We start from the raw sequence: 25,966 nt of genomic DNA, 5'->3' as shown, positions 1-25,966 counted from the left end.
CCCCAAATCTCAGTCTGCTTCCTGATGGCCTTTATAAACCAGCGCCTTAAGAAAAAGAGTTTGAGTACTCTTCAGTAGATACATAGGGATCACCTTGTGAGTGAGGGGCAGAGTATTTGGGTTGGAATTCTTCCTTACAGATTCCTCTCACTTCCTGACTTCCATTCCTCTTGTCCTTGTGCTCACTCTCAAATTTCCGCTACATTGAGTCATGTTCACAGAGAGCAGCATGTGACCAAGAGCCACTTGCTTCTTCCACACATAGCCCAGGGGTCTGTCTGAATTCAGGTTCTTTCCTCTGTTTAATTTTCTTCCTATACCTCTCTATGCTCAAGACCCTAGAGTAGACTGCTGGTTCTCAACCAGGGGTGATTTATTTGGGTTGTCCAAACTTGGGGAAAGCTACTGGCATCTTGCGAATAGACGCTGGGGATGCTGCTAAACATCCTACAAAGCACAGGACAGCCCCTCACAACCAAGAATTACCGCTGACCCCACCAAACGTTCATTAGTGCCAAGACTGAGATGCCCTGAAACAGACTCCTGAAGCCTTTTCTCTGTGTCCTTTCTCTTCCCTCTCCCTTGCCTTCATTAGGGCCCCCCCACCCAAGTGTGATGATTATGCGAGGCTAGCCATTGAAACCTTATACCACAGAATTTCAGCTTCCCAAGCCCCTCAAGCATTTCAGAGCTGCAGGGGTGGCCCTTTCTGGTGGAGACTGAGATAGGAAATGGCTGAATGAATTGCTAATGGACATTTGGTGAAGGACCCATGAGTGGGATTTGCAGAGGAGAAAAGCTCAGGAACCCTTAATTCTCAAACACGGACATTGAGGGTGCACCATGGCTGCTAGGGAGTTGGGGTTGAGAAAGATGTTTTTGAAGGATATGTATGTGTTGTATGTAGGTGAGGTGAAATTGTACCTTTACCAGTTTTTAGGGTATTTCAGCTAGGCCTAAGAATTAGATTGACATAGATAGATCAACAGGAGAAAAACATAGAAATTTATTTAGTATGAATTTTACATGGCAAGGAGCCTTTGTAAGGAAATGAAGACCCACAGATGCAGTTAGAATTGAAAACTTATATACTGAATTTACTACTCTTTTGGCGAAAGAGTAGTAAATTGTGAAACTGTGACAAGGCAGAGGAGCTTGGGCAGAGTAGGTAATTGGGCAGAGAAGTAACGAGGAAGATAAGGGTTAGCTTAACAAGGTTTGTTTGTACATATTTTCCTCGGTCTCAGCTTCCCGTCCTTGATGATAAGAATGATGCTTTCCTTCTGGTAGAGGGAGGCTGTCTTTCACACGGGAATTTCATTTCCTGCTTGTATGAAGAAGAAAGGTCAGAGAGTTCTTGCAGTTGCTGTTTTTCAAGTACCTTTTACTCAAAATAGTCAGTATGCCAGAGTAATGTATTTTGGGGTGACATATTCTAAATTCCTTTGTTGTAAAAGTATTAAGCCTTGCATGGTTGTAGTGGAAATCATCGAGAGTGATTTAATTTATAGATGTTAGAGAATTTGGAAACATTTTGAGTTGACTGTGTAAAAATAATTTTGGCTATGGCTGTTTTTGAAAAGAAATTAATTATGAATAATTACCATTTACCCAGAATCTATTATTCATATCATTAACAAAGCCACATTAGTTTTGTGGTAAGTTTTGTTTTATGCAACACTAAAATCTGTTCATGCATTTGCCTTTTTCATTTTATAACATGATTGTCAACTCTCAACTGAAAAAAGGGTGGGGAAGCAACATTGGTTCCACCTGGAATCAGTTTTTTTCCTTTTTCTATTGGAATGAAAATCCTGCTTTTCAGGGGGCCACACAGCCAGAACATTTACCCATAGCCATCTAAGACTGCTGATAAATATAAAGTATAACTTTATTACAGTGACCCCGTGTCAGTGTCCTTTGTAATTCTGATTAGTCCTGATAATTACCTTGGACTTTTCATCACCTAACCAGTAAAAACCCAAGTCTGCCCAATATTAGAGTTTGTGGGGCAATAAAAGTCTCTGCACTGGACTGAGTTGCTCCCAAGATTTCATATCTGTAAGCAAATCACTGCCTGATTCTCACCTTCCTTGCATGCCTCTGATTTTGATGAATTATCTAGATAAAACAGAGGATATTATATGTTGAATACACAGGTAACATTAAACTTTTCTCCCCCAATGTTTTGAATACAAACTTCCAGTCTACACTTAAGTACATGTTGGTGTAAAAGTCAAATCTTGGTGTTTTCTCTGCCCAATATACCTACCTTTGCCTTGAAGTGTATCTAAGGCCTAGATAGAATTTATAGTCCTAAATAGTTTGCTTTAAAGTGAACTAGAACATCGTGATACTCTGTTTACCGTATTTGATTATGACAAACTGTCAAATAACAGTTCAGTCAATGAATGGTGCTGCTTGTGGGTGAGCTGAGAAGGTCATAGGCAGAAAAAGCAAGAAATTCTAGAGGAGGAACTAGCATAATTTGTTTCGCATCTGGCAAAAGAATGGAAAGGTTATCATTGTTAAATCCGCCATTTATAATTCTCAAAGTTTTAGCTCATAGGGGCATGGTGACAGTGTTTTGTTTCACTTCTTTAAACTTGATGCTGACTTTTATCATAGCGTAGATATCAGATGATGCTTTAAAAAACCTCCTTAAGAGAGTTGTCTATTTTTATTTTTAAATATTTCAAATGGATGGTGTTTCAGGTCAGACCTCATTTTTGTAATAGTACATGGAGTCTGTTCTTTAACAAATTGTATTCAACCTTATTGTGGATTAATATTCTGGTAATATGGTTTTACTTTCTAAAAAACTAGTCTTCAGAACAGTCTAGCAAAAGATCTACTGTAGTCAGCTCTAAAATTGTTTTCCTGGTGCTTGAGAATTAAAGGCTTTTGAAGTTAAATAGGCCATCTCTGTTGTCACTGCCTCTTGTATAACAATGGATGTTCTACATTCTCTCTTCTCACCCCTGTTCTTGGTGCTTCTGAGCAAGATCATGCACACACTTAAGCACAGGCCTTTCAGGTGCATGAACCTGAGAGTCCGCAAAGCTTCCGGCTCCTACTCAGCATTAAGATGTCAACCATAGAAATTATGGTCCCTAATAAGGCTTGAGAATTGTGCTAGCCAATGAATTGATTGAGACATTCAAGTCATTGGATATGGGTATACAGATGAACTCAGATTTCAGGAAACTTCATCACAGTAACGTCTTTAATTATTAATATTGGCTCATTTTTCTGAATATGTGTATGTCACAGTGATGACAAACACTAACAAGTTAATAAATACAATCTTCACTAGTGGTTGTTGCCATGTAAGATGGCTCTTATTCTTAAAGCAATATTAATGGGTGACAGATTGGATGATGTTAGGCACCTGCTAAATTTGGGGATCTAAAGAAGGCCCAGTCCTATATTCAGGTATCTCACATTGTACAGTTCTAATGTGGCAGAAATTTTAAAAATGATTGCAGTACGGTGATAAATGTTATAACAGAGACATATGCAAAATTATCTTTAGGTGTATGGAGAAAAAAGTAACTCAGTCTGCTTACAGGGAAAATTTGACCAGGAAGACTTTATGAAGATGACATTTAAGATCAGTCCTAAAGATGAATAGAACTTCATCAGGCAGAGATGAGGGAAAGGACATTCTCAGTAGACAGAACTGTGTTAACAAAGTCTTGAAGCCAAAGTGGGGAGTGTGGAACAACATTCTAAGCAAAGGAAAGGCATGTAATCTTTTAATCCTAACCTCTTAATTTTTGGACCATTTTACTCCCAATTCAATGTGCAAAGAGCTTGGTGAATCTGAGAAACTGAAAGAGAATCAGTCATGATGGAAACATAGGAGTAATGGCTAGAGTAGCACAAGCTGAAGCTGCAGACCTAGGCAGGATTAGATTGAGGCAAGGCCGCATTTGGATTTCATATGCAAGAAAGAGCCATTTCAGTATCTTAGGGGCAGGACATGACCCAGTATACATTTTTAAACAATAATTCTGGCTGCTGTATGGAGAGTGAATTGGAGGGGAGCAAAGATAGAAGGAAACTAGTTAGGAAGCTATTGAAACAGTGTGCTCAAGATAAGAGGGCTTTGACTGGGGAGATGACAGCAGATGAAGAGGAGGACATCGATTTGACATATCTTGGTAAGTAGTATGAACACCACAAGGCATGGCAACATTTGAATATGGTAGGTTCTTAGCATTTGCAACTAGTTGGATGGCGGAAGAGCCATTTAGTGAAATAGGAAAGGTTAAAAGATAAACAGTTTAGAAGGTCTCTATCAGATATGAACTTACTGAGTATTGCAATACCCAGGAGACATCTAATAGAATTGCTAAGTTCTGGAACTCAGAAGACAGATCTATATTAGAGATACTATCAGATAGATGGTATTTAAAGCCCAGGGCATGTATGAGACTGCCTAGGAAATGGAGTATATAGTAAAAGCCCAGAGTCCTGAGTAGTTCTAACATTTAGTAGTTGAGAAGAAGCCAATAAAGGAGGTTGAGAAATGGCCATAAATTTAGGAGAAAAGAGAGCATGGTGTTGTAGGAGCCAAGAGAGGGAGGTTTCAAGAAGGAAAGGTGTGGACAAAGTATCAATTATAGCTGAAGGGGCCAAATAAGATAGAAACTAAAAAGAATTCATTTAACTTTGGCGACCTAACAAGAGGAATTTGGAGAGCATTAGGGGATCAGAAGCCAGTATGGAGCAAGTTGAAGTTTGATTGCCAATTTAAAATATGGTTATTGTTTTCTCCATACTTTGAGAAGTTTGACTTTCTAAAGGAGAAGAGGGATGGAATTGTGACAACTGGAGGAATGGCCGTGAGTCAAGGCAGGGTTTTCTTGAGATAAGAAAAAGCAATAAAAGTTTAAGATGGGAAATATCAGAAAGTATATCATGTTGATGCTAAAGACAAAGAGAGTTTGAAGATGCACAAGAGAAAGAAGCTAACTGTGTAGATAGGTTTCTGAGAAGACTACTTTGGGGCAATCCAGCCTGTAATCGGAGGCAGGTATGCAAATTCATTACAACAGGGGGTGTAGAAGATGGGTGCAGTAGGAATGTTTGTAAATGGCATTGCTTATATTCAGAAAGAATTTCGGGCTCTTGTGATTTAGAATCACAAGATGTTTTCTTTTAAACAAAAATAATAACTGAATTTCATAGTACTTTCAAAATGTTCTTCATCTGCTGTGTAAAGGCTATTATTGTCTCTCAGTGATCTCTTAGGGATTATAAAAGAGTAACAAATTTTTGAAGGCACTTTACAAACTTAAGTAATTACAAAAATGCTGAGTGCTTTATGTAATCATTGATCTTAATCTCATAATTTTTGGACCATTTCACTCCTAATTCTGGATTTTATGATCCATACTTGTTCTCATTCTCCTTACTATAGCTTTTCATGTTCTGATTTTTATTCTGTTATGTGGGTTTTGCTAGTTCAACAATAGTAATTACTGTTGAATTATAATATTTATTGTAGATAAAGCAGAAATAAAGTAAAATTTTATTTTGGTTTATTGTGAGAAATCTTTTTTTTAAATGTTATGTGACAGATGATAAAGCCTATGATAGGCTAATTCATAATGCATTCAGTCATTTGGAACATCTTAGATTTTGAGAGAATTGTGTTATTTAAGGAAATGACTTATTGTAAGCCTCATTAATCATCTATAAAGTTAAGAATAATGCCTATTTACAGAATTATCTGCCCCATTTCACAGCATTATTTTGAGGTTCATGTGATACAATGTATGTAAATATGCTTTGTAAATTGTGAAGTACTGTAAAATATATTATGATTTAAAAAATATTAGGTCTCAGGCTCTGTGGCCAATTATAAACTCCCCTCTCCACCATAAGGTGTATGTGAGTAAACATTCCAGGAAATAAACACTCGACTGGCATAGGGTTTTAGTTTAGTTTTTAAGCATCATTGACTTGCAAGTGTCTATACTAATCTGAATCTAATTTAAAATTTTTAAGAAGCCATCTCTTTTTTGGAAAAATCTATTATGGCTAGTAAACTACATATATTTAACTGCATTGTATAGTGTTTAAGAGTGCCAACTCCAAAATTCAGTTCCCTTGGATTCAAATCCTGGCCACATTTTTTAATTAGCTAAATGTCTTAAAGTTCAAACTCTTGGTGCCTCTGAAAACTTAAATTCTGAAAAATGGTGATACTAATAATACTAATTCATAGGATTATTGCCTATTAAATAACAGCATAGTGTCTGCCAGTGGTAAGCGCATGTTAGCTATTATGTACATATTTATAGCAATATGAATCTCTATATATAAGAATACTTCTTGTAAAGTAAGTACCTGCAAAGAATTAAATTTTAAATAGCTAAGTACTCACCAGATTTCTTCATTTAAGTAGCTGCACCCATGGGATTTTAAACACATTCAGAGGAACATTTTCTCCCTTAAAGCCACTATAATTTACTTTTTTGGGTGACAGATTTACACCTAGTAGGTAGTTGCCCACCTACCCATAGCCCAGCAGTGCTACTGGTGATTCCTTCCTTGTCTAGAAAGATTTTGAATTACAGACAGTCCCAGGTATATGATGGTTCCACTTAAAGTTTTTTGGTGATATGAAAGTGATACACATTCAGTAGAAACGGTACTTGGAGTAATTGTATAGCCACTCTTTTTCACGTTCAGTACAGTATTCAATAAATTACATGAAATATTCAACACTTTATTATAAAATAGGCTTTGCGTTAGATGATTTTGCCCAACTGAAGGCTAATGTTAATTGTTCTGAGCATGTTTAAGGTAGGCTAGGTTAAGCTATGATGTTTGGTAGGTTAGCTGTACTAAATGCAGATATTTTTAGTTTATGATGGCTTTATCAAGACATAACCCGATGGTAAGTCTATGCATTAAAAAAAAAAAAAAAGGAAAGGAAAAAAACCAGGCCTCTTTTCTTAAAAAGCAGAAAAATCTGCAGTGCCAAATCTGACCACCAGAGGGTACTGTATAGCCAGCGACCTAGCCCTCCCTTAGAGGTTGAAATCTTGCCCTTATGAGCGGGTTCAGTGGATGCCACTATTCATATCTGTAGAGCTCAGTGACTTCATGTTTCTCAGTTTCCGATACCATTGATCTGATAGTGGCCCAACTTCGTAACTTCTCAGGAGCCAGTGATCGAGCTGTAAGCCACTCATCCTCTACAAACCTGTAAACTCTCTGAGCCAGTCAAGCTGTAACTTCATTCACCCCTACCCTTTTCAGAAGCCACCTACCTATTCAGAAGGCTTTGGTACATTGCAGTTGATTTAGGATCATTTAATTTTATTCTGTTGTACTGCTTCCACTTTTACCACTCTCCCTCAGGTGTTCTATCAGTTAATTTCTAAGTGGGATATAAAAGATTTTACAAAATTGTTACCAAATATTCAACACTTGGTCACCCTGCAAGATTAAAAACCCACACCTCTTAAGAGTCAGTAAACAGTGTCTTGTTTTTTATACTTAGAGCAGAGATTTACCAAGGGTTGGGGAAGCTTATGCTGTCACCCTAGCAAAATTGTCTAGGAAAAATGTCATCTTTAAAATTAGTTGATATAATTAAGGATGACACTCACTAAAGACCAATGAAAGACAGTTTCTGGTCATTGAAAAATTTAAAAATAGCTAGCAGAATCTGCAATTTCCTCAGTATTTAAGAGTCATCTCTCCCTTCTTTTGACAGCTTGGTCCAGCACAGCTGACTATTCTGACTATAGAAACAACTGTGAGAGTGAGGGTGGCCTATTTAAAAGGCCTTGTACTGAGTACGGGTGAGATGAGGCACTGAACACCCCTGTGAGAAGAAAATGATTAAGACTATGACTGTCTCTCACAACTGGGGTAATTAGAAGAGATATGTGGGTTGGCGGTGGCAGGGCTAGGGTGGACCTGACAGAGTCACAAGATCATGCACTGTGGTTAAGAGAACTGTAGCAGGAAGAGGTTCATTCAAATGGACATTCCTAACTGAAAATAGGCTAGAAGAACTTAGGTAAATTATGGGTATCCAGAAATGGGCAGTGTTGTATGGACCAGCTTGCAGTGTTTTTGGCAGTTTGAAGGTAATTTCTTTGCATGTGGTATTTTTCAAAATTAGTTGATCATTTCTGGTATTGCACCACTACTCTGACTCTAATAATGGAAAGTTCACTCACGGTGTTCTTGTCTAAGAATGCTTTGGAGAATTCTAGGATCTGTTAATACCAGGTACTAGCAGCTCAGCACTAGGTCTGCGGGGTCATTTATTTCAGATTGAGAGTTACATATATTGTATGTGAATATAAACCAGTTTCAGAATAATTATCCAGTGGATAAGCTCTTCCTTGAATAACAGTGTATGTCAGTCAGTTACTAATATTTTTTGGAAAGTTCCTCAAGAGCACATTGAATTCAGCAGCCACATAGCTATGTTATTACTTTTTCCACAGGAGGTAAACCAACAATATGTCTTTCATTTGGTCAATAATTAAAGATGCATTTTTCCTTTTATCCTTATTAAAATGGACTTTTTAAGACTGAACTGAAATTTCATCTTGTAAAATAAAAATGTGAAGATTTACTAGCAAAACTACTCCATATTAATGTATATTATTCAAACCAGAGCTGAAATTCTGATCCCCAAATTTCCACTCATGACCACAGTCTCCCGGCTTCCCAGTAGATGTAAAGTAAGATCAGCCATTCTTTGTGCTGTCCCCCAACCTCAGTTCTCTGCCTCTGCTTCCATGTCCACATTAGTCGTGAGGCCACTCAGAAGGCAGGTGTCTGGCTCAAGGGAGGATAAAACCAAAGCCTTGCTGCCTTTGCAAGAGGTGCAGCTTGGTCCAGCCCCAGCGCTGAAGACTTGCAGGAACATTTGGGAACACACTCATTTTGCAAGGTATTATTAGAGATAAAATTTTGATGCCATGTTCTCTATTAAATTAGTTGATACCGAAAAACAGTTTTTAAAAATCTAATTTGGCGCCATTCTCAGACCGCCCCCCGCCCCCACAAAGAAAAGCCTTTTTGGACCATTCGTGTATTATAATCATCTAAGTGTGAAAATTTTAGTTTGTAATCAATGTTTACTCAGCCTTTTGGAAGTAATGGTGGCATATTACTTTCTCATCTTTCTTTTCTTTCTTTTTTTTTTCTTTTAAGATGGAGTCTCACTCTGTCACCAGGCTGGAGTGCAGTGGCACGATCCTAGCTCACTGCAACCCCCGCCTCCCAGGTTCAAGCGATTCTGCTGCCTCAGCCTCCCGAGTAGCTGGGACTACAGGCACCCGCTACCTCGCCCAGCTAATTTTTGTATTTTTAGTAGAGACAGGGTTTTACCATGTTGTCCAGGATGGTCTCAATCTCTTGACCTCGTGATCCGCCCTCCTCAGCCTCCCAAAGTGCTGGGATTACAGTCGTGAGCCACCATGCCCGGCTCTCATCTTTATTTTCTGTGATTTCTGCATATTAGTTGCCCAGTCTAAAATGCTGACATAACCCACAAACACTGTTGTCCTTTCCCCAATTCAGAAAGTTGAAGATTTGAAACATTTACATTTGAAAGTTGATTCTTCCCCCGTAAGACACATCTAAGTTAATAATTAGCGGGACTTATGTTCATTTATTCTCATTCTCTACCTTGTTGTACCTTAAATTCATAGCATTTGTGAGCATATTTTAAAACAAATATTAATGAAAAAACAATAGAATCTCAGTTTCATTCAGGCGACGGTTTTTCTTTTAAGTTTGCACAAGACAGCTTATTTATTGTTAAGGTAGACATCAATTTTGCTTTTTAAACATTTTCATAAGAGCCTCCTATCCTTTTTTCTTGTGTCCTTACAAATATCTGAATCTCTTCATGGGTGTTTTAGTTTAATTTGTACATTTGTCTGTCAGTAGCTGGGAAAATTAAATATTGTTTCAGCCACAAACCATGCCATTCTAAAATTGAGAATGCTAAAATGTTTCCTTTTTGGTACATTTTATCTTCTAAGGCCCATGTGGCAAGTGAGAATGCAGAACTATGATCGAATTTATTTTTTCTTTTTAAGTGTTTTAGAAACATTTTGCCATATTTTGAGTTTTATTGTTTTAAAAATAGTTAACAGACCACGATTCTTATTCTGAACTGTTTTAAATGAACTGTGGATTTAGATGCTTCGAAACTAAAATATGAGACTCTTGTTTATTTCTAGATGTTGCTTCACTATTAAAAATTATCTATTACAATCTAAATTGCATGATTTGTGGGTTTTAGCTAACCTCTTTCATTTTAAAACTGTAGATTTTCAAGAAACAAATATTTACATTTTTATGATATGAAGACAGTATAATTTAAATTGTTAGACTAAGTATTGTGATGTCAGTGAAGCAGAAAATTGTGACATTAGTAAGAATGATGCTCTTCCAGCACACTTCATTCCATGCATGTTTCCTCAAAGAGTCAACTATGGTATTTATTATTGTTTTAGAGAATTTTTTGAGAGAAGCCATTATTCTAAGAAAAGGATGAGCCCCTTATTATTGAAATAAATGTATCATCAGACATGCAGAATAAACATGTAGTGGAGCATGAAACTATCCTGTAGTAATATTAATTAAACATGCTGAAAAAATACCCTCGTCTTCACAGATACTCTTTTTGCTTTACTTCACTGCAAATTTACCAACTTGATGCCACACACACACACACACATTTTTTAAATAGAGTTAATAGATGTGTACTATGACATCAAAAGGGACTTTCTGTTACCACAAAATTGTTAGTAGAGTCCACAGCTGAAAACAGCAGGTGTTAAGTACCCGATATTCTAAAGCATGCCACCAACAACTGAAGCCAGCCACCTCCCTCCAGCGATTACTAAGAGACCCACCATTTTTCATTCATTCAATAAATATTGATTAAGCACCTACTATGTTTCAAGCAGTGTTCTAGGCACTAGAGATGTAGCTGTTTACTAGACAAAGGCCCTATCCAAATGGAATTTATAACCTAGTGGGAGGGGAAGAAAATAGTTCTCTCCTTACCTAAAGTCAAATAAGGAGCCTTCCAGAGATCCATTCACAGAGAATGGTGGTGCCTGCAGGAAAGGGATACGGTTACCTGGTACCCCAGCAAGGTGCTTACTGAGCTAGCTGAATCTGTAGACCCACTGGTGTGCCACTAAAGGCAGAGCCTTTAGTTCCTGGAAGTTTGGAAGGTATATTAGCATAGACACTGATATCTGCTTCTCTCCCAAAGATTTTTGTAGGTAGGAGACTTCTGTAGGTAGAGCCGAGGCCTGCGGGATAACTAAGGGCCATTGGAGTAGTGACCCTTACCTTCCTTGGGTCCCACTAGTCCCTGGAGAGTGTAGAGAACTTCCATGATCTCTTTACTCCAAAAGAGGAGGACAGAAGTCATAATGCTGCCCAGGTGGCTTTCAGGTCAGAGGAGACAATATCTAACTCAGAAAAGATGTTGGGCAGCCCCTCTATAAAAGGGGTGGGCACTAGGATAATACTAACCACAACATCAGGAAATACATACACACGCTTTCTGTGCACAAACCACTAGTAATCAAACAAACCAGAGCAAGACCAGGGAAACATACCTCACTGACAAGTCACCATTTACATAATAACATCCGGTCTCCTTCCTGCTGTGCCAGCACTGGAGGAACCAGACCTTAGAAAGAGACGGCGAGAAGGTTCTAGATATAGACATCATCCTTCCCCACTGTAAATTGGTGCGAGCTCATGCTAAGGGAAGGGACAAAATTTGCACTTAATAAGAGATTGAAGTTTATATTTGGTCTGGACTTTTAATAAGTAAAAGTGACCAGAAATCAGTGAAATCATCCCAAGATTTACTGTGGGATATGTCAAGGAAATTTGGCTTTGCATAGCCGAAAGAGTGTAATTGGAGAAAAATTAAATTACTTGAAGTTTATATTACTGCTCCACAGAGGTTTGACTACCCAGTAAGCTAGTTACAGATATACTTTAACCACTGTTGTTTTTGTAATGTTTGTGATCTTCCATAACAAATATTTCTCATATAATGTTTTTCTTAAATTGAAGTATAAAAAGAAAATTAATCACTTAATTTGTTAACCTCTTATTTATGGCTTCATTGGTGTTTTAAACTATTCAAAGTGCTAATCAGAATCGCTGAGATAAGAAATCAAAGGTAATACAATTTTTCATCTGCCCTTAATAGATCCAGAAAGATTTAATTACTGGTTGCTTTTGAGTTACTTAGATTTTGTTGTCCTGGGCCTAGAATGTTAGAGCTGCTTACAATATAGCAGAAGTGTGCCCAAATTAAGTTTTTCCTGATATTTTTAATAAGCAAAGCTACTCACCAGAAACGGAAAATGCACATAAGAAATGGGTGCTCAGCTGCCATTGAGGAATGCAACGAAAATTTCATCATTCCTTTTTTAAATGGGTGGCCAAGATTTCTCCAAGACAAGGTAATTATAGTAATGCTCATCAGTTTGTAACTCCTGCACTAGATTCAAGGTAAACACAGCACCAAACCAACTGTGGAACAGTCTGAACAGACATAGGCAAAGTCTCACTGGAATGTGAAGGAGACATGTTTTATTGGTTTTGTCAGGGTATCTCTGTTTTTATTGATAACATTAGGAAATCTATCCCAAAGGGCTATGTAGAAATGTATTTCTTTGGCTAAAGAGCTGGTTAAATAGAAAAATGCTTAATTAACACATATGCACTTATTTCATATGGCCAGTGATGGCTAAAATACATGAACAGTTTATAAGTAAAATGCTTCACCAGGTACAATCTGACAGGAAAGGTGGGATTTTTAAGTAATTTTTTCTATTTTTAACCTATAAACAATTTGTGAAAAAACTGTTTCACATGATCATTGGATTTTGTAGTGCTTTTGTAGTTCTTGGGAAACCCATGAAACAGCTATCAGTAGACTGCAGTTCAAATTTATGTGGGTTAGATGTTGCCTTTGAGGGCCTACATAAGCACCTCTAGCTGAGAGACCTACAGTGGATCATTTGATCTCTCTAAGCATCCTCACCTGTCAAACGGGGTTGGTAATATCTGCCCCCTAAGGTGATTGCTAGGCTTCAATGACTTAGTGTACAGGACCTTAGGATAGTATTCAGCACATTGTAAATAATCAGTAATTGGCACTTTCTCCTACTCCTTCATTGATATTCACGAGAAACCGTATTCTTCCTTTGGGAATGAAAATCTAGAATCCTAAGTTTCTTCTAGGTGCTCTGAAGTTAAACAGCCAAAACAGAATGATTCATAGTAGTTTCCAATTGTAATCCCAGAATATTTTTAGTTATTCAGTCAGCTGAAGACCTGGGCCTCTCAGCTCAGAACAGGATAAATAATGTCTGTTTGGGGAAGGGGAGTCTGCCAGTAGATTTGATGTCAATGCAGCTTTTAAGATCACATTTTTACAGTGAGGAATTCAGCTTTTCTTCTATAGTGTTATCAAGTGCCTGAAATTATCACTATCTTATTTTTGTAAATGCATATTTTAAATGTATATGTAGGGTTTTCTTTAAACAGGCTTCATAGTAGTTTGGATTGACTAGAATGCTCCTTTTTTGTATGCTTCTCAGTGCCAGGAATTAAATCAGGAAAATGCCTTAATATATTAATGTTTTCTTTTCTTTTTTTTCTTTCTTTCTTTTTTTTTTTTTTTAAGCTTTAAGTACTACCTGTTATCCCTGTGGCTCAGCCTTATGGGCAAAAGGCCCCTTGCCTGTTTATGTATATCTAAACCAATCAGTGGACCTGACTGGATTTTTACTAGTGCTTTGTTGTGTTTCCTGTTCTCATTGTTAGTAAAATGTGTGGCAGCCTCCATCAACAGTGTTTTCTAAAACCAAACAAGATTCTGTTCAACGCAGTAAAAATTTCAGCTAAAATGGAATATTAAGGGAAAAAAGAGTATGTTGCTCCAGGCCACAAAAAACTCAAAACATCTGAGACATGCACTGGTAAATCTTAAAAATGCTATAGGCAATTCAGCATCAAAACTGCCATAGAAAATTCTTGTTGTTAGCCATTCTGTTGATAGTTCATATTGTTAGAATTGCTAGCAGATGGGAAAATAGATGAGTCAGGATGCAGTATTAGCAACCCATATTTTTTTAATCAAAGGCCACTAATAAGGTCTGTAGCATCTGCAAGATTTATTTAAACAGTTGCTAGGAAGAGTTTGTTTTCCCAGTAAACACAGCAAACCTTAGGATTCTCTTGATTGACTGTTTGACTAAATGTGTTAACATTAACATGTAAGACCATTTGCTTCATTGTAGTAGTGTCTCATTTATTTTGACAGACTGATTGTTCCAGCAACTCATAGAATCATTAGGTCTTGAAATGTTATTACATTGATGTATTCAAAACCTTCATACTCCCGTTTCTGCTATTTGAGATTTGACTTCTTAAAAATCGCTCATGTAATTACGACTATTTTTGACAAAACAAAATTATATAGAAATCTTAGTGTTTTTCCCCAGAGATTTTAAGATGAATTATTTTATGAAGTAAGTTTTATCACTTGACTGTGATATTTTGGGTTTTTATAGTAGACTAGATATGTAAACTTAAAGGAAGTTCTAATTTTACTGACAACTCTTTCTGATCAGTAATAAGCAGACTTTCAATACTTCTTATAGAGTTCAGAAATAATTCTAATTATTAAAGGTTTGAAATGTCAGAATTATCAGTGAATTGATTTAATCTTATTTTCCACCCTAACTTCTCATATCACTGAGTTTTTTATGCTCCTGTTTTATACAAGAGCTAGTAACTGAGTTATTAATTTGCATATCTTTTACTTGGTTTTTTTTTTAGAAATACTGAGAAATGTCATAGTTTTGGATATTGATCTTTCATCTCCTGAATGAAATGTAATTATCAAGGGCTATCACTAACAAAATGAATTTCTTATTTAAGCTGTCACTCATGTACCAAACTATATCAATTTACAAACAAAGTGTTGACTCATATTAAAAAGTAGTTTTGACTTTTTAATTTAACTAAAAACAATATTCATCCATCCATAATAAAAATAATGATAACTCATATCAAGGAAACTGTTTTAGGTTCTATGTCCTCTGCTTAGAAGGCAGTATATTCTGTGGAACACTTTATAAAGATTTTCTGTTCAAAACAATTGAGACGGTGCTCACTTCAGCAGCACATATACTAAAATTGGAATGATACAGTGAAGATTAGCATGGCCCCTGTGCAAGGCTCACATGCAAATTCGTGAAGCATTCCATATATTTCTACCTAAATGAGAAGGAACCAGAAAAACAATTCTGGCAATATGACATAACAGGGTTCTATAACACCCCTGAAAAGATCACATTAGCTCTCCAGCAATTGATCTAAACCAAGATGAAATCTTTGAAATATCTTTTTATAAAGAATTCAAAAGGTTGATTATTAAGCTACCAAAGGAGATACAAGAGAAAGGTGAAAAACAACATAAAGAAGTTTGAAAAACTATTCAAGATGTAAATGAAAATTCATTCTACTATGCTTTGTCCATAGAAAAATCTCAATAAATATGTCAGTGAGTACTTTGAAGTTCTCTGACAGCCCACCTGAAGACCTAGCTATATATGTAGCTTATGCAGAAGTCAGATTTCCTGTAAACTCAACCTCATACAACCACAAAACTGAAATCAGATATTTGTAAAATAAATACAGCATAGTAGGTTCGGAGATGAGTAAAACACTCTATCTCCCACAACGAGATTGCAATCTAGCTGGCAAGATAGGCCCATGCACAGCTAACTCACTGAAGGATGAGTAAGATGATAAAATGGGAAATAGGATAGAGAAGGAAAACAGCATCAGTAGAAACAGATATGGCACACGAATGTACTCCATTGTGTATATGTACCATATTTTCTTTATCCATTCATATTTTGATGGACACTTTTTGCTTTCTCATCGGTTGCAGTGAGCCGAGATCACACCACACCACTGCACTCCAGCTTGCATGACAGAGTAGACTCTGTCAAAAAAAATATAAAAAGAATGAATAAGACCTACTATTTGATAGCACAACAGGGTTACTATAGTTAATAATAACTTAATTGTACATTTTAAAATAACTTGAAGAGTGTTATTGGATCATATTCAAAGGATAAATGCTTGAGGGGATGGATACCCCATTCTCAATGAGGTGCTTATTTCACAATTGCATGCCAGTATCAAAACATTTCAGGTACCCGATATGCACCCATAAAAAAAAAAGTTTTTTAATTAAAGAAGAACTTCTAGGAGATTTGTTGCAAAAAGGATGTCACCAAGAGCAGTGAGACAAAAGCGTTATGTAACCTGTAAAGGAAAACCTATCAGACTAACAGCAGATTTCTCAGCACAAACCTTACAAGCCAGAAGGGACTGGGGTCCTATCTTTAACCTCCTTAAACAGAAAACTGTTAACTAAGAATTTTGTATCCAGCAAAACTGTTCCATAAATGAAGGAGAAATAAATTCTTTTTCAGACAAGCAAATGCTGAGAGAATTTGTCACTACCAGAGCATCCCTACGAGAAATGCTAAAAGGAGTTCTGAATCATGAAACAAAAGGTAGATATGCACCAGAATAGAACCTCTTGAAAGCATAAAACTCACAAGGCCTGTAATACAATAACACAATGAAGAAAACAGAGTATCTAGAAAACAACCAACATGATGACTGGAACAGTACCTCACATTTCAGCATTAATGTTGAATGTAAATGGTCTAAATGCTCCACTTAAAAGATACAGGTTGGCAGAATTGATAAAAAATTACAAACCACATATCTGCTGTCTTCAAGAGACTTACCCAACACATAAGGATTTGTATAGACTCAAAGGGGTAGAAGAATATATTCTATGCAAATGGAAAGTAAAAGTGAGCAGAAGTAGCTATTCTTATTTCAAATAAGACAGAATTTAAAGCAACATCAGTAAAAAAAAAAAGACAAAGAAGGACATTATGTAATGATAAAAGGATCAATCCAACAAGAAGATATAGTCCTAAATAAATATGCACCTAACTCTTGAGCTCTGAGATTCATAAAACAATTACTCTTAAATCTAAGAAAAGAGATAGGTGCGACCCAGTAATAGTGGGGGACTTCACCACTCCACTGGCAGCACTAGACAGATCATTGAGGCAGAAAGTCAATGAAGACAGGACTTAAACTTCACTGTAGAACAAATGGACATAACAAATATTTACAGAACATTCTACCCAAGAATTGCAGAATATACATTCTTCTTATCCAAAATTAAACATTCTCCAAGATAAACCATATGATAGGCCTAAAACAAGTCTCAATATGTTTTTAAAAATCGAGTTGATATTCCCCTTCCTGGTGGGGAGGGGGGAGGGATAGCATTGGGAGATATACCTAATGCTAGATGATGAGTTAGTGGGTGCAGCGCACCAGCATGGCACATGTATACATATGTAACTAACCTGCACAATGTGCACATGTACCCTAAAACTTAAAGAATAAAAAAAAAAAAATAGTAATAGAACTAAAAAAAAAGAAAAAGAAAAAGAAAAAAAAAATCGAGTTGATTCATAGTTCTGCGTGCCTGGGGAGGCCTCAGGAAACTTATAATCATGGCAGATGGTGAAGGTGAAGCAAGCTTGGACCTTCTTACATGGTGGCAGGAGAGAGTAGAGAGTGAAGGGGAAAGAGCCCCTCATAAACCCATCAGATCTTGTGAGAATTCACTCATTATCATGAGAACAGCATGGAGGAAACTGCCCCCATGATCCAATCACCTCCCACCAGGTCTCTCTCTAGACACCTGGGGATTACAAATCAAGATTATGGAGATTACACTTCAAGATGAGATTTGAGTAGGGACACAGCCAAACCATATCATTCTGCCCCTGGCTCCTCCCAAATCTCATGTCCTCACATTTCAAAATACAATCATGCCTTTTCAACAGTCCCCCAACGTGTTAACTCATTCCAGCATTAACCCAAAAGTCCAAGTCCAAAGTCTAATCTGGGACAAGGCAAGTCCCTTCCACCTAAGAGCCTATAAAATCAAAAGCAAGTTAGTGACTTCCAAGATACAATGGGGGTACAGGCATTGGATAAATGCTCTTATTCCAAATGGGAAAAATTGGCCAAAACAAAGGGGCTAAAGGCCCCATGCAAATCTGAAACCCAGCAGGGTAGCCTTTAAATTTTAAAGTTCCAAAATGATCTCCTTTGACTCCATGTCTCACATCCGGGTCACACTGATGCAAGAGGTGGGCTCCCGTGGTCTTGGGCAGCACTACCCCTGTGGCTTTGCAGGTTACAGCCCTCCTCTCAGCTGCTTTCACAGGCTGGTGTTGAGTGTCTGCAGCTTTTCCAGGCATATGGTGCAAGCTGTCAATGGATCTACCATTCTGTGTTCTGGAGGAGAGTGGCTGTCTTCTCACAGCTCCACTAGGGAGCACCCCAGTGGGGACTCTTTATGGGGTCTCCAACCCCACATTTCCCTTTCACACTGCCCTACCAGAGGTTCTCTTTGAGGGCTCTGCTCCTGCAGCAAACTTCTGACTGGACATCCAGTCATTTCCATTGCATCCTCTGAAGTCTAGGTAGAGGTTCCCAAACCTCAATTCTTGACTTCTGTGCACTCGCAGGCCCAACACCATGTGGAAGCCACCAAGGCTTGAGCTGAAGCCGTGGCCCGAGCTGTACCTTGGCCCCTTTTAGCCATGACTGGAACTGAAATGGCTGGGATGCAGGGTGCCATGTCTCAAGGCTGCACAGAGTAGCAGGGCCCCTGGGCCTGGCCCATGAAACTAATTTTCCTCCTAGGCCTCCATGCCTGTGATGAAATGGGGCTGCTGGCAAGATCTCTGACATGCCCTGGAGACATTTTCCCCATTGTCTCGGCTCCTCATTACTTATGCAGATTTCTGCTGCAGGCTCGAATTTCTCCCCCAGAAAACGGGTTTTTCTTTTCTATCACATCATCAGGCTGCAAATTTTCCAAACTTTTATGCTCTGCTTCCCTTTTAAACATAAGTTCCAATTTCAAACCATCTATTTGTGAATCCATAAAACTGAATGCTTTTAAGAGCACCCATGTCACATCTTGAACACTTTGCTGCTTAGAAATTTATTCCCCCAGATACCCTATCATCTCTTTCAAGTTCAAAGTTTCACAGATCTCTAGGGCAGGGGCAAAATGCCACCAGTCCCTTTGCTGAAGCATAGCAAGAGTGACCTTTGCTCCAGTTGCCAGTGAGTTTCTCATGTTCGTCTGAGACCACTTCAGCCAGGGCTTCATTGTCCATATCACTAACAGCATTTTGGCCAAAACCATTCAACAAGTCTCTAGGAAGTTCCAAACTTTCCCACATCTTCTTAACTTCTTCTGAGCCCTCCAAACTATTCCAACCTCTGCCCATTACCCAGTTCCAAAGTCGCTTCCACATTTCCAAGTATCTTTATAGCAGCGCCCCACTACCTCAGTGCCAGTTAACGGTGTTAGTCCATTTTCACACTACTATAAAGAAATACCCAAGACTGGGTAATTTACAAAGGAAAGAGGTGTATTGATTCACAGTTCCATGTGACCGGGGAGGCCTCAGGAAATTTACAATCATGGTGGAAGGTGAAGGTGAAGCAAGCCTGGACCTTCTCACGTGGTGAGAGGGGAGAGAAGAGTGAGATTGAAGAAGGAAGGGCCCCTTATAAAACCATCAGATATTGTGAGAACTCACTCACTATCACTAGAACAGCATGGAGGGAAACTGCCCCCATGATCCAATCACCTCCCACCAGGTCTCTCCCTAGACACATGGGGATTATGAAGATTACAATTCATGATGAGATTTGGGTGGAGACACAGCCAAACCATATCAGTAAAGTCTTAGGTTACAAAATCAGTGCGTACAAATCAGTAGCACTATTATATACCAACAGTGACCAAGCTGAGAATCAAATCAAGAACTCAACCCCTTTTACAATAGCTGTAAAATAATCAATAATAATAATAGTAATAGCAATAAATTACCTAGGAATATACTTAGCCAAGAAGGTAAAAGATCCCTACAGGGAGAACTACAAAACACTGTTGAAAGAAATCATGCATGACACAAATGGAAATACATCCCATGCTCATGGATTGGAAGAATCAATATTATGAAAAAGACCTTACTGCCCAAAGCAGTCTACAGATTCAGTGCATTTCCTATCAAAATACCAACATCATTTTTCACAAAATTAGAAAAAAATCCTAAAAGTCACATAGAACCAAAAAAGAGCATATGTAAATACATGTGTGTGTGCACATGTGTGCATGTGTGTGTGTGTATATGTGTGTATATGTGTGTGTATGTGATATTGAGACAAAGTTTTATCACTTAAAGGACTAAGATTTAGGTACTTCATTAATTTACTTACATGAACACCTAATTCCTTAATAATGTTAGATAATGTTTCTCTAATATCACAGACCTGTTTTTCACAAATTTTACGTATTGATAATATAAAAATCTGTTAAAGGAAGAAAATTTTTCTTCTAAGTAGCTTCTTTTTCTGATTTCAGTCTATTACTGCAATACAATATTTATAAACCTATTGGCAGTTTGCCCCAGTAAAAGTAGTACAAGATATTTACAGGAATATCTTAATTCAGAATTAAAGTAATGATAATTGTTTGCTTTATATAATATGTTAGTTCTTCTGATCTTAGAGTAACCCACTCCTTTGGGTCATATATTCTTATTCATATTTATCTATCTACCTTTACGTCATGATATTTGCAGTATAGTAGGATAGTTTCTTGGTGTACGTACAGTCTCTAAAGTCTAAGTATTTTTTGGAATATCTAGGGACATGAAACTCATGCATAAAAATCAATTATAAAATAGTACATGATTTAGAATCAAATACTAAATTGTGTTGTTTAAATTATGAGTGTTACATAGAAATTTAGAAATGGGAAAGATTAACATGGGCTGAAATAGAGATGATGTTGAAGAACACAGAAGTGGAATTGGATCCTACATAGACATAGTTGGGCATGTCTTTCTTGGGAAATGTGGTTGTGTGGTATACATTGGCCTTTCAATGTGGCCATTACCGATGTGTACAGTTCAAAGTTTGGAGTTTCCCTGTTTGTCTTATTCTGTATCCCCACAGTGATTTGAACAGCACTGAGCATGTAACAGATGCGAGATCACTACTTGGATTAAAAATCAATGAAGAAAGTGTATAATACTACATATGATATATAAATGTATCTTTTATGGCATAATATTTAAAGCTAGGTTCTTTCATGACATATGACTACAAAATAACAGGGCTGATTATTAATATACATACCAGAACTTCTTATGCACCGAAGTGAGCAGCATTCACCTTCAAAGTCATCATCATGGAAGCCTGCATACTCTTCTCCATAACACTGTCATTTCTCAAAATATTTTTGGAACTCCTTTTTTGAATTTCCTTCAGAGAGTCTATGATTCATTCTTTTCAGTATCCTCAGAGTCTTTTTCAGCTAAGAGTGAATTTGGTTTTTGGAAGCAGAAGTCACAATAGGGCCAGGGATGGCGAGTAAAAGGATCTGCTGAGAAATGCTACTTTGGATGACTATAAGTAATGAGTATTTTTCCTAGCTTGACTCATAAAATAACCAAAGGCAGTTATCTTCTTAAAACAAAAAGTAAGTTGCAAGTTTTATCATTTTAAAACCAAGCCTGAGCTGGGTGCAGTGGCACATCCCAGCTACTGAGGAGGTCAAGGCAGGAGGATCTCTTGAGCCCAGAAGTTTGAGACCTTGTGTCAAAAAAAAGAAGAAGAAGAAGAAGAAGAGGAAGACGAAGAAAAGAAAACCAAATCTGGATTACTCTTACATAACTGTCCTACTCCAGAATTGATCATGGCTTCCTGCTTTTGGGGCCCCACCAGGCCTATTCAGCCTTACTTCCCGCCCACAGTCATCTTCTTTATTAAGCATTTAGTAAAATGGAGGATAGAATGGTTAATTTAACCTTTATTCAGTCTTGTCACATTCTTGGGTGATCTCTGCAAGTGTTCATGATTATTGTAGCACTCAGTAGCTGGCAAAGATGTAAAAAGTTAGAGTGAATATACCTGGAACATATTCTGAAAATCTGTTTGTTGGCAGTAATGGATTTGTCTTTGTACCTTTTTACAAATTCCATCAGCGTATATTTTTCTCATTTGCCCTTTATTAAAGGCAGAGGATCGGATTGCTTCATTGCATATTACTTGAGGTTCTTGCAAGATATGACCTCTGAGTTCTTCAAGGAAGAATTCCTGTTTTAATTGTTGAACTATACTTCAAAGATGATGTAAAGAATTTGCTGAAATATTTATGTTAAAACTCATTAGACATTAAAGTCTAATTTCATTGTATTGATTGTGGATAATGTGGATAATTTCATTGTATTGATATCTTTGTTTCTGTATCTAGTTGAAAAATCTAAGTTTAGAAGAACTACAGATGCGGTTAAAAGCACTGGACCCTATGATGGAACGGGAGATAGAAGAACTTCGTCAGAGATACACTGCGAAAAGACAGCCCATTCTGGATGCGATGGATGCAAAGAAAAGAAGGCAGCAAAACTTTTGAGTCTAATTTCCTCTCTGTTTTTAACTATTCTGGAGACCAAGAAACCACTAGGAATTGAAGGAATATTTGGATATTTTTAATCCTAAGATTTTGCCCTACAATTAGGCAGAGGTCAAAAAGTGACAATGGTACATGCCCAGGTAAATTCCCAAAAGGCAGAATTGACAGTTGTATCTGCTGTGCATTCACTCTAAGATGAGGAGAACAAAAGAAATGTATTCTCTTGTTCTGTCAGCTGCATACCAGCAATAAAACTGTGTTATGAAATGGATTTTCAAGGTTTAGAGACCTTGAAAATCCAAAGCTATTGTTTCATTGTACAGCACTGAAGGGCTTTATGTTACAATATTCTTTATTCCTATCTCGTATACTAGGCTATTTATTGTATCCCCTTAGGTAAACTTATTTATTTATGCTATTTTGCTTTGTTTCATTTTTTAAGGACAAGATCAGGATAGCTTTGGTGAAGGTAGGGTCATATTAATATGATGATAATGTGCAACCAATTTATACTTTCTGCAGGGAGCTATGGGGTACATTCCTTGATTTCCAGGATAGTTTTTCAAATAGGAAAGCAATAATGGCAGTAGTTCTCAAATGGGCTAGGCCTTTTTTATATTGAAGCAATAATTCCATTTTTACCCTTTGAAATTTTGTTTTTTTTATTTTTGATGTTTGGTACAAATAGAACTATATATATTTAGGTAAAATAGATCTATCGTGTTTAAAACCAAAGAAATCAATGGAACCCTTGCACAAAAAAGTGTGATAAATATTTTTAAATAAAAACTTAATACAAATGTAATTTGTTAATATTGTTTCATGTTTTATGTGTAGATCTAATAGCTGAATTGATTCAAACTGTAATAAGCTCATCAATTTCATTTCTATGAAAATGTGCTCTGTTGTCACAGGATGTTTCTGTTGATTTTATTCATTTCCTGGGAATTGGTAAACATCATGTGCCTGATGATAACCCAGTAGCAAAAACATTTGTACTGAGTGGTACAAGCCTTGGGGACTGAAAAAAAAAAAGATTAAAACCATTAAAAAGAAACTCATTTTTACGCTGAATGAACATTTATATGATTGCATTGGGACCAGTCATTTCCTAAGCTACATATGGCCATCTTGACAGTGTTTTTTCTTTTGTGTGTTTAATTATTATGTGTAAATCATAAAGACAAATAAATTTCACTGTGCCACCCAGCATATTTCGTTTCTGTATCTTTGTTAAAACTCATGACCTGGACTCTGCATTTTCCAAGCAAGGGACGTATATTAGTTAGGACAGGCTAGATTATACAGTGCTGACAACCCTCACCCTTCAGCGGCTTCACATAATACAGGTTATTCCTCACTCTTGCTCCAGGCCCACCCCAGTCTGGCAGGGCGCCCTGCTCCTATCATCCACACCCAGGGACCCGCTGACAGGGCCTCAGCCATCTGAGATATCTGTGGTCACCACAATAAGGAGAAGGGGAGCTGGAGAGTTTCATACTAGCTCCAGCCAGCAGTGATACATGTCTGGTTGGCCACAACCCAGTATTGAGAATTAGTCACATGGCCACTCCTAACTTCGAGGGAGTCAGGAAGAGTAGCATCACCATGTAGCTGGAGGGGAGAGAACAGGAAAAGCTGATGAGTTCACTAATGTCTGTCACAGAAGGTATATTGTCTCTGGAAAGCTTCCATTCCTTTTTAAAAATGGTATTTGTACCCTAGGTAATGCCTCAAAGTGTCATTTGTCTCTACCCTGTTGAGCCCTTACAAATAATAAATTGTATAATTGGATACAAATTATAAGATTATAAAAAGAACGATAAGTATGAAACATACAAAGATTATTAAAAAATGAAGAACTGAATTTACAATATATGCTTCAGCAAATCTATACTGGAGTCTGTTGGGGACAGTTGTGTGAGTTGATCAACTGAAACACCCTGCCCTTTTTTCTTTTCCTAATTATTTTTCTTTTTACTAACCTGTTCGATATCTTGCCTGATTTGTTGGAATCAAATGACTGATTTGCTGTCATCCAAGCAAAACCACCTACATGACATGGACAAGAAACCTATGAAGATGATTTCTCTTCAGTTTGCTAAATTAGAAAATGTATGCAAATTAATTCAGCGAGGCCTGTTAACCACTCAATTCAATCTCGAGAGTCCTCCTTTTAATATGTCAAGTGTTCCACTCACATTGCAATTTTCTGCCGTTAGACTTTATATCCTATTATATCTATGTCTATTTAAGTGTATGTACACAAATACATATATTTAAGAGAATTAAGAGGAATGGGCATTGTTTTATTTTAGAGCCCTAGGAAACTCCAAAACATTTTAGGATGACCTACTTTTAAATTTTTCCTATCTTCTTACTCTTTGCCCCTACCAGTCAAAGGAATTTAAGATATGTTTTGAAGAATCACAAGCCATGAAAGAAATCTGCCTGGGTGCAGTGGCTCACACCTGTAATCCCAGCACTTTGGGAGGCCGAGGCAGGCAGATCACAAGGTCAGGAGTTCGAGACCAGCCTGACTAATATGGTGAAACCCCATCTCTATTAAAAATACAAAAATTAGCTGGGCGTGGTGGCACATGCCCGTAATCCCAGCTACTCAGGAGGCTGAGGCAGGAGAATCACTTGAACCCAGGAGGCAGAAGGTTGCAGTGGGCCAAGATCACACCACTGCGCTCCAGCCTGGGCGACAGAGCAAGACTCTGTCTCGGAAAAAAAAAAAAAAAAAACAAGAAAGAAATCTAGTCTAGGCCAGGCTTGGTGGCTCATGCCTGTAATCCCAGCACTTTGGGAGGCTGAGGCCAGCAGATCACTTGAGGTCAAGAGTTCAAGACCAGCCTGACCAACATGGTGAAACCCTGTCTCTACTAAAAATACAAAAATTAGCTGATTGTGGTAGCAGGCGCCTGTAATCCCAGCTACTTGGGAGGCTAAGGGAGGAGAATCGCTTGAACCTGGAAGGCGGAGGTTGCAGTGAGCTGAGATCACACCACTGCACCCCAGCCTGGGCAACAGAGTAAGGCTTTGTCTCAAAAAAAAAAAAAAAAAAATCTTCAAGTCTAGTTAAGCCTTGATTAATCATGACGCTTAGGAAAGACAGTTTTCTAGTTATTTTAATGAGTTTAAGAAGAAACCTATTTTAACCTGGTTGCTGGGAACTTTCCAAAAATAGGTAAGTGTACTTTTCTGCACACCCCATCCTTTAATAAATACAGTATCGTGAATGTAACTGAAGCTAGTGAATCAGGGTTTCATCTTGCTGAAAAGCTAGCATCATTGTAT

At 37.5% G+C, this 25,966-nt stretch overlaps 1 protein-coding gene and 1 non-coding gene across 14 annotated transcripts in view; both read left to right on the top strand.

Moving 5' to 3' along the window:
• Positions 1–25,966, top strand: part of STK3 (serine/threonine kinase 3) — a 459,940-nt gene that overhangs the window by 343,151 nt on the left and 90,823 nt on the right. For 2 of the 13 annotated variants that reach the window (XM_528201.9, XM_054656921.2), the window contains one exon: positions 22,505–23,875. The exons of the other annotated variants lie outside the window; for them this stretch is intronic. In XM_528201.9, coding sequence (XP_528201.3) covers positions 22,505–22,663 — 159 coding nt within the window. In that variant the 3' untranslated portion in view covers positions 22,664–23,875. Of the gene's footprint in view, positions 1–22,504; positions 23,876–25,966 lie in introns of those variants that run through there. 13 annotated transcript variants of the gene reach the window in all.
• On the top strand, positions 15,214–15,320 carry LOC112204220 (U6 spliceosomal RNA). The gene has a single exon (XR_002937799.1). It is a non-coding gene; the product is annotated as a U6 spliceosomal RNA (small nuclear RNA).

Source organism: Pan troglodytes, chromosome 7 (assembly GCF_028858775.2).
Source record: "Pan troglodytes isolate AG18354 chromosome 7, NHGRI_mPanTro3-v2.0_pri, whole genome shotgun sequence".
Classification (NCBI taxonomy): Eukaryota; Metazoa; Chordata; class Mammalia; order Primates; family Hominidae; genus Pan; species Pan troglodytes.
The sequence above is the reverse complement of the archived record's forward strand: the minus strand, read 5'-3'. Positions and strand labels throughout refer to the sequence as shown.